The sequence below is a fragment of the Epinephelus fuscoguttatus genome, linkage group LG19 (genome assembly GCF_011397635.1).
Source record: "Epinephelus fuscoguttatus linkage group LG19, E.fuscoguttatus.final_Chr_v1".
Classification (NCBI taxonomy): domain Eukaryota; kingdom Metazoa; phylum Chordata; class Actinopteri; order Perciformes; family Serranidae; genus Epinephelus; species Epinephelus fuscoguttatus.
This window is the reverse complement of record NC_064770.1, coordinates 19,406,824-19,415,955: the sequence shown is the minus strand read 5'-3', so window position 1 is coordinate 19,415,955 and position 9,132 is coordinate 19,406,824. Positions and strand designations below refer to the sequence as shown.

The 9,132-nt window shown below is 44.6% G+C and overlaps 1 protein-coding gene across 1 annotated transcript; it reads left to right on the top strand.

Annotated features, from left to right (window-relative positions):
* The first annotated feature begins 1,645 nt into the window (after nucleotides 1-1,645).
* On the top strand, nucleotides 1,646-8,447 carry metrnla (meteorin like, glial cell differentiation regulator a). Its single transcript, XM_049561927.1, has 4 exons — nucleotides 1,646-2,004; nucleotides 3,688-4,061; nucleotides 7,358-7,417; nucleotides 7,565-8,447. The coding sequence occupies exons 1-4, from the start codon at nucleotides 1,904-1,906 to the stop codon at nucleotides 7,876-7,878; spliced, it is 849 nt and encodes a 282-aa protein (XP_049417884.1). The 5' UTR covers nucleotides 1,646-1,903; the 3' UTR covers nucleotides 7,879-8,447.
* The last annotated feature ends 685 nt before the right edge of the window (nucleotides 8,448-9,132 follow it).

The window sequence follows — 9,132 nt, the reverse complement described above, 5'->3', positions numbered from 1 at the left end:
AAATGCCACTGTTGGTATATAAATAACTGTCATGATTACAAAGGCAAAAACAAACAAAATCAACCACAAAAACAAATCTCTACCCGTGTACTCTGTTGATAATTACTGATCTGTTAGGCATTTTTTGTGTCTAATCTCATGCATGTTACATATATGTATTTTGAATAAATTCATTATAAATAATAAAGATGATACATTTTTTTACTTGGTGGCTTAAGGCTCAAATTGACAAAATCAAAAAAGACTTACATCTCCACTTGGACTTTAACGCCAATGACTCGTAACTTGAAAATGAAAAGTGTTTTAAAAAGTGTGGCATGACACAATTAATTTCTCTTCATTTCCTGAATCTACTCACGTAACCACCGTCCTCTCCCAGCAAGCTGACAATTAATTCTCCAGAACCATGTTGTTTGAACCAGCAGCAGCCGATGAAACTGCAGGACAGAACCATGAAGAAGTTTCCTTATAGTACCAAACCCCAGTAAGTAAAAATAATACCAAAGATAATTTAGTTTGTAGCCTACATAAACTAGGTGGGGGCCAACGGAAATCTGTATCAGTATCAGTAAATCAATCATTGCAGTATTCAAAATGTGTGGGTCAAAAATGACAGACAGAGATGCAACAACTACCAAATTTGTTCAAGATTTGAAGCTGCAAAGAACGGTTAGTCGAGGCTAATAATGCATAGTTACCAAGCTAAAGCTTAGCTAACATTATTACTGTTAAACTTCAGTTAGTAACCCAGGGTATTATTTGCTTAAATCAGTGAAATCCACAGGCCTATATTTGGGACAGGCCTTTATTTCCTTTCACACAAAACTGTCGCTCAGCAAAGATCAGGAAATACAATCAAACTATGTATTTAAACCAGTATTAATATTACTTGTGGAAAAATGAAGCTTCAGATAACTTATCAATTATAGATTAATCATTTAATCTAGCGCCAACAGACAGTGCATCAGAGAGAGAGAGAGAGAGAGAGAGAGAGTTATGGCACTTGAGGATTACGGCACCCGGAATTCCAACACAGCACCACTTTATCCTGTTAAATCAATACCCATAACTTGGATTCATTTTTATAAAAAACCCTTTTGATTCTTTTGATCTGAGAAATCCTATGGACTAAAGAAATATGAATAACTTACAGAGTATTTAAGGAATGGACACATAATTTGAGGTAGCCAACAACCCGCTTTTATACATCCGAACAACTTCTATTAAAAAAACAAACAAAACAATTTGGCAACCAGACCAGGCCTCTAATTGAGACAGGCTTTTATTCATAAAAATGTGTAGCCACACCGGGCCAGTAAATGGGACTGGCCGTTTAACTGGGACTAGGCTTTTCATTGAAGTTTTATGGTACTTTGTTGTTAAAATGGACTTACATTTGGTGAAGAGTGCGTCATGATTTGTTTTTGTTGATTAGTCTTGACTTGGGACTTGATTGCAAAGACTTGTGACTTACTTGTGAGTAGAGAAACAATGACTTGCTCCCACCTCTGGCTAAAAGCAATTTAACACTGCACAAGTACGTTTTCACACTGCGAAGCTCTGGGGTCGGAGCCTCGGCTGAGCACGTGAACGCACCATACGTGATAAACTGCTGTGGATGGGGTGTGACGTGGAGAGCAACCAGGGCTGCGGGAGCACAGTCGGAGCTGAACTCACTCCACAGTTTTAACGGAGGGCAGCCAGTCGGCACCGGGACCGGGCGCGACGGAGTTTGAACAGGCGACTTTTATTAACCTGAACCTCGCGAGAAGCAGAGGAGAGACCCCGGGGAGCAGCACGGAGCGGACCGGGGGCACATGGAAACGCTATGTCGCTGGGAAAACGGCGGCGGACTTCTTCATAGTTTCACTCGAGAGGAGGCGAAGTGAGCTGCGAGATAAACATGCTCACCCCGATGCTGGCCTCCCTGCTGCTGCCTCTGACCCTACTCTGTCGGATCTCTTTCTGCCAGTATTCAAGCGACCAGTGCAGCTGGAAGGGCAGGTGAGCTTCTCGGCCCTGTTTAATACCAGGTTAAATTATAATAATAATAATAATAATAATAATAATAATGTTTAAAGTGAGCTGCAGCGCCCTGAGGTGACTGAGACCGAAACTCAGACTTGGGCTGCGGTGATGTGAATCAGCCTGCAGGGGTAAATGAAACAGAGACATAAATTAAGACAGAAATATATGCCCTTACTTTATTAAGAAGTATAATATTTTTGTGATATACAAGCAAATAAAAAGTGCAACAGTCTAAAAGACACGTGAGATTTGCTCTGGGGGGTGCTGGATTTATGAATGACTAATTGACAATGTTATCACAATAAGATATGACTCACTATCTCATGTTATTACATTTATATTCACTATTATGAACTTGGAAGTGTAACAATAAAGCAACATGACACACTGACTTATTATCCTGTTGTTGGTAAGTTAGTTTAAGGGTTAAAATCCCCCACTAAAAATACTTAAATATTGTCAGGATTACATACACAGACTCCCAAGAGCTTTTAAGTATTTTTGGTTTTTCAGATTCTCAAACCTCAGGCAGCATATACTGGAAAATTTCACCTCCCATCAAACATCTGCTGAAATCTGTTTTGCACTTGAGAGGCTGTGCCTCAAATAGTGTGGTTTTGTTTTTCATCCTCCAGTCAGGAGGGGTAGGCGAAATTCAGCACTTTGAGCCCTCAACCAATAATCTGTTGTTCATTAGGGAGACTCTTGACTAATCTCCTTTAATTGCATGCAGAAGTGATGAAGTTCGAAAGGACTTAATTAGAGGCATGCTGAGGAGAGCCTGGTTATGGGGCTTCAGCTGCATATGCTCAGCATGTGCCATGGGTTACTTTAGATCTATGGCAAATTTGAATTTCAGCATCTCATTTTCAGGAAACTGGGCGTTTCTCCCCCAGAGTCAAACCGCTAGCTTGGCATGCGCACGCTGGTGGACTGCTGATGGCTTCCTGCCTCTGGCTTTGCCACAGAATGACTGACAGACTGGAGTTTTCAAACCCTGACCAGGCATTAAGTTCTGGAGGGAGTCATTTGGTCATGCTGGCGCCAGAGTCCGAAGTGCTGCCCGGACAAGTCTCTTCCAGTCTCTTTGGTGGCTTGAAAGCAAGGGGAGGTTCGGTGCGTGACCTGCATTTGCACTTGCATGCAGCAGGCCCGGCTACTGTTGCTGCCGTTGTCTGCCCAGAAGCCCCTGTGTCCTCCATTCATCCATTTCAGCCTCCAAACTCTTCCCAAAGGCAGCCTGCCAGCCGTGCATTTTGCCAAAGCTCTGCGAGGAACAATGTGGTATGGGGAGAGTGTGTGTTGGAGCTGAGGTCATTTTGGCTGCTCCGGCTCGTGACTGGTCATGCAGCCAGTCTTGCGCACAGACGGCCATTAATGCTGCAGGAGGAATGTGGTCTAATGTCCTTACAGTGTGCCAGAGGTCTTCACCTTGGTCGGTTAACTCAGGCTGTAAATGACCAGAAATCATTTTAAGATTACAGAATAATCCCTTTCTGCGGAATTAAATAGAAACAGCTCGAAAAACACACAAAGAAAGCTTTCACATTCTTGGGTTTCTGTAATTGTACACTTTTTCAGACATTCTTGACAATGCCTGCCTCTTTGAGTTTCAAGTGGTCGATATCCGCTGACGTCTTTCCCTTTCCTTTCCTCCAGCGGTCTCACTCACGAAGGCCACGCCAGGGACGTGGAGCAGGTGTACCTACGTTGCTCTCAAGGCTCTCTGGAGTGGCTGTACCCCACGGGGGCCATCATCGTCAACCTACGACCCAACACGGTCTCCCCCGCCGCCGCCCGCCTCTCCGTCTGCATCAAACCCTACACAGACTCCAGTGGCACCAACATCTACCTAGATCGTAATGGCAAGCTGCGGTTGCTGCTGCGCGAGCAGGACCAAGGTCAGGGCAAGGTGCAGTGCTTTAGTATCCAGGAGGGGGCGCTTTTCATCGAGGCCGTCCCGCACATGGACATCAGCCGGCGGATCACGGCGTTCCAGTACGAGCTGGGACCAGAGGTGCACTCACGTGGTGGTAAGATGCTTCTTCGTTATGATGCTTTTACGGCACATTATTAGCAGCAAACCTGAAATTTTATGACATTTTTGATAAATAATCATCAGTAAAGTGAGTATGAATGACTAAGTGAGTAAAAGTAACAGTCTGGTAAGTTTAGAAAATTACATTATTTTACTGTAATTCAGCCTTTAAAACCAGGAAAAAACACACATCCGATACCCAAACTCCAAGACGATATCTAGTCCCATATCACGACATTGATGTAATCTCAATATATTGCCCAGGCCTTATGATAAAGGTCTGCAGACTTGATTGATTCCCTCTAGGTCTGGTTTCCTTTGTGCTTTGTCCCTGTGGTGTGTGTGCTGTGCACTAAATGCAGCCATCTACTGGTGGAAACTTTTATTAAGTTGGACTCTAATAGCTGGAAACTCAACATTTGCTTCCAGGACTCTGCTAATTCTGAAGCCAAAATCCATTTCTCTGGTAGCATTGTCTGTACATTTTGGTTTTGGGGGGAATATATTTCTTGTCAAAATCAAACTCTCGCTGCGAGTATCAAGACATCAAAATTTAAAGCCTTTAAGTCTTTATGGAGCTTTTTTAAGGATAAAATGTTCAGCTCATTTCACAAGCATTCACGCTTGATTTGACTTTGGCTCTAAACTGTTATTGTTTTTTTTTTATTAGTGTGTATGTGTAGAGGCGCAGCCAAACAGGGGGCCTCCACTGAAAAACAGCCGCCTGTTTTCACGCCGCGTACCTGCCAAACCTGCACGGTTTCAAGCTGCGCAACTGTGCGAGCAACCGTGTTGTTGTTTTTTCCGCCTAAAGCAAAATATGAGCAATATCAGGCCCACATGTGTTTTTACAGCTCTCTGTGTTCATATGTCCACATCCTGCGTTATTATCTGGCACGGCGGAGGGAGAGGGAGAGGGTTAAACGCAGAGAGCACCGAGCGTGGAGTTGTTTTGGCCACATTCGTGTTCTGCGCTGGGCTCTGCAGTGTAATCTGCTCGTGTGATGTGGCCTGAGATAGCACTGGGATGATTCACAAAGACAGTGGTCTCGTGTCATTTGAAGCCCGGACGGGTGGATTGATTGCTGCTTCGCTTCTTCTCATCTTCTTCTTTTTTTTTTTTTCCTCTGCCTCTTCCCTTCTTTCCTCTTCTCTCTGACCCGCTGTGCTGGGATTGAGTTGCTCACCGTCAGGCTGGAATGTATTTCCAACCAGATGTTGGGAGGACCTTCTCAGAGCATATAGGTTTTTCCCCCCCCCCCCCCCCCCCGCTCCTCCTTTTCTTGCTGTCACTCCCTTTCAGCTCACTTAAATTATTCCCTTTCCCTCCATTTCCTACCTCCTTAATTTCTTTCTTGTCTATTTATCATTCTAGTATTTTCCTTCTTCATTCCTCTCCCCTTCATATATCTTCTCTTTCTCTTCCCGGCCGTTTGAAGTGGTTTTCGTCTGTGCCGAGTGGTATTAGCGAGTTGTGCTCCATTACAGCGGAATGCGTTGGGGCCCAGATGTTGCAGGGACACCATATTGTGCCCCTCCACCCCTCCTTCACCACTCGTCCCATCCCTCATCCCTCTCTGCTCCTGTGAAGTGGTTCTGATCAGAGTGGCGCTGCGTGTGCACGGGCCAGAGAGAGATGCTGACTCGGCTCTTAGCCCATTCCTGTGGTTCTGTTTCATGTCTGACATGTGAGCCCTGCTCGGCTCTGCTTTGCAGGAAAGAGAAAAAAAAACACGCCTGGGTTTCGGCCTCGGCTCTGGGCTGCTCCGTCTGATGCTATGGCAGCACGCAGGCTCACTTCAAAGGGCCTTTGCACTCTGCTCTGGGCGAGGTCGGTCGCTCTGAAGTCTTCCCGGCTCTCCAGCTGTTCTTCAGCCGTCCGAGCTTGTGGCTGTTTGACCTCTGATCCTGCTGGTGATGCGGCAGCGCCTCATGTTGCTACACACGCTGACCTAAGACATGCTCACCCCTCACCCCTCACCCCTATACTCTCAACTTCTGACACGCCAGCTAAAAATAAGCTCTTAAAGATGACACACACACACATCTCTGGTTTTGAACTTAATTCGGGGTAATGGTTATTCTCCTCCAGAATGCATCACTCCTGAAACCAGATTTTTCAGATTTATGACCAGTCTGTGGCTGTGTTTCCATTGCGCTAAATCCACCTGAGTTAACTGTTTTAATCATTCTGTCTCTAATTTAATGGATGAACACCCACTGCCATCCCACCCTCAGCCCGCTGCTGACTCGACACCCCTCCCTGTGCCCCCCACTCCTCCTCTCCCCACCTGCCCTTGTGTGCCACTCTGCCGCAATGGCAAACCACAGCAGATCTAGGGCTAATAAAGGCGTTTTGGTCAGGCCAGCCCTCAGGACCACCTGAGTCAACTAATCATTGACTTGACTGCGCTTATTTAGGGCCCTTTCTCCTGCTATAAAACACTCTGAAGGCGGGCTGGCTGAGTTGCTGCTCTACAGCCATCAGTCAGAGGTGAACTGTAGCCTGGGGCGGGCTTTTAAAGCGCTGGTTATTTCACTGTTTTAGACCCAATTATTTGCCCTCCAGTTATGAGAGCATGCCCGCTCATGGCTTTCCTTTATTGGTCAAGAAAAGATATGGTGATGTGAGGGGTTTGTCCTTCTTATCTGCCTCCCTTCTGAAGTGATTTCTACTTCTAAGGCTGTTAAAAACTCTATTTGATGTTACAGTCAAGCTAGAATCTGTGTGCTCGCTGTTTCAGTCCCAGCAGGCCTGCTGAAGTGCTAACAGAGCTCAGGTCAGAGAGTTGGCCTCTCCTCATGCCTGCGCGCTCCTTATCCTTTTCATCTGGTCCTTGTTTGTCATGGGGTGTCAAGGGGTTCCTCTCGTGGCGGGAAGCAAACAGAACAGCCCCCACGAGTATTAAACTCTCAGCAGCATTTTTATTGATCACATTTTTTTTTACCGTCGGCAGCATTCCCAGCTCTGTTTGGTGTAAAAACAAGGAGCTCATGACAGCTGAATCCTGCTCTGCCGTCTTTGTAAATAAATAATCATCCATCAACTGTGTGTGCGTGCATGTGTGTGTGTGTGTGTGTGTGTGTGTGTGTGTGAGGAACACGCAGTCCTACGTGGCTGGCCCAACCGCAGTTGTGTGTTTGTGTAAGAGGTACTTAACTAGGAAATTTGTGGACCCATTAGAGATTTTTATCACGCTGCAAGACCAGTAGTGCCAAAGAAATCTTGAATTTTTCCTGTTTCTGTTGCTCTGCCAAACTCATCCACCTTCTCTCTTTATTTCCATTCAGCACCCTGTCAGCCCTGCAGTGACGCTGAGATGCTTCTAGCAGTCTGCACCAATGACTTTGGTGAGTTAAAAACGCAGTTTGGGAGAATTATAGCCTTCCCGCTGCTGTATGGTGTGCAGAAAGGTCCAACGAAAACACCATTATGTGTAGCATGAAATATAGCCATTACCAGTATCTAAATCTTGTCTTCCTGCTTTGTGTTTTCAGTGGCACGAGGCAGTATTAAAAAAGTGGAGCAGGAGGAGGAGCACTCGTCTGTCAGCGTGGAGATCAGCCGCCTCTACAGACAGAAGACCCAGGTTTTCATATCTGGGGGTGTGAGGGTACGGAGGTGGACTGGTCATATCAAGATGCCCCTTCAGTGCGGGGTGAGGTCTGGAGAGGGCGAGTTCCTCTTCACCGGGACAGTGAGGTTTGGGGAGGCCTGGATGGGTTGCGCCCCACGCTACAAAGACTTCTTGCGGCTTTATCACGAGGCGCAGCAGCAGGGGACCAACCCCTGTCACGTGGACACTGACTGAGTGTGTTGACTGCCCACGCTTGGAATTATGACAAGTCCTCACTGGGTGGGGAGGAGAGCTGAACCAAGAGTTCATGCTCAGGAGAGACAGAGGCTGACAGACTGGCCCAGAGCCTCTCTCCTCTCCTGCTGTCTCGTGACTCTTTGGAGACAAAGACTGGAGCTCCTGAATGTTGCCAAGCAGCATGCTGGATCGACTCGACGCTCAAAGTCAAACGTGATGAAACGTGGAATGTGTTCGGACTGCCTTTCTCGCAGACGGGGAACTCCCAGATTTTAAATGTAGCAAAATCCCCATTTGGTTTTTATGTGTATAAAATGTGAATGAACATTGTATATTTTGAAGCTCTGCCTGCTTTGTAAAAACAAACATAAAAGCTTGATGTACAGTTTTGAAGTTATTTCTTATGACAGAAATGTATAAAGTGAAAGCCTCTTATTTTTATTTTGTTAAAAAATGATTTGCAATTTTAATGCCTGGATTCATGTGTTCTTTTCAGGCTGTACAATTGTTTAAAAAAAAAAACAAGCCAAAAAAATTGAGAATAAAAGCTTTTTGTCCCTGGATAAGCGTTAATGTCTGTGGTGTTTACATGTCTAATAAATAATTGACGAAATCTACAGTGGGCACAGTCTAACTTTATCAGACTGTTGACTTGTGATGCAGTGTGCTGCAACAATTAATTGATTAGTTGTTATCTATTAAATGAATTGCCAACTTACCTGACAATCCATTAATCAGTTTAAGTGATTTTTAATGAAAAAAAAAAAAGTCAAATTCTTTCATTCTAGCTTCTTTAATGTGAATATTTTCCAGTTTCTTCACTTTTCTGTGACACTAAGCTGAATATGTTTGGGTTGTTGACAAGGCAAGACATTGGAGGGCGTCATCTCAGGCTTTGGGAAACACTGATTGTCATTTTTCACCATTTTCTGACATCTTAAAGACCAAATAACTAATCAATTAATTGAAAAAATAATCAACAGATTTATCGACGGTAAAAATAATCGTTAGCCGCATCCAAATAGACAAGGGATTTTATCTGGAATAATGAGTCTATCAATTGATCAATAGAAAATTAATTAATAATTAAGCCTAAAAGTACTTTTTTCTGTTTTATATCAATGCAAACTAAATAGTTTTTGGTTTGGGACTGCTGGCCAGACATAACCACACTTAAATACATCTCCTTGGGGCTGTGGGAAACTGATGGATGTTTCCTACAATTTTTTTTTTTTGACATTTTACTCCAAA

Coding starts and splice junctions, on each gene's coding strand:
- metrnla (XM_049561927.1), top strand. CDS start 1,904: ATGCTCACCCCGATGCTGGCCTCCCTGCTGCTGCCTCTGACCCTACTC. Junction 2,005..3,687: donor CAGTGCAGCTGGAAGGGCAG/GTGAGCTTCTCG, acceptor CCTTTCCTCCAG/CGGTCTCACTCACGAAGGCC. Junction 4,062..7,357: donor AGAGGTGCACTCACGTGGTG/GTAAGATGCTTC, acceptor ATTTCCATTCAG/CACCCTGTCAGCCCTGCAGT.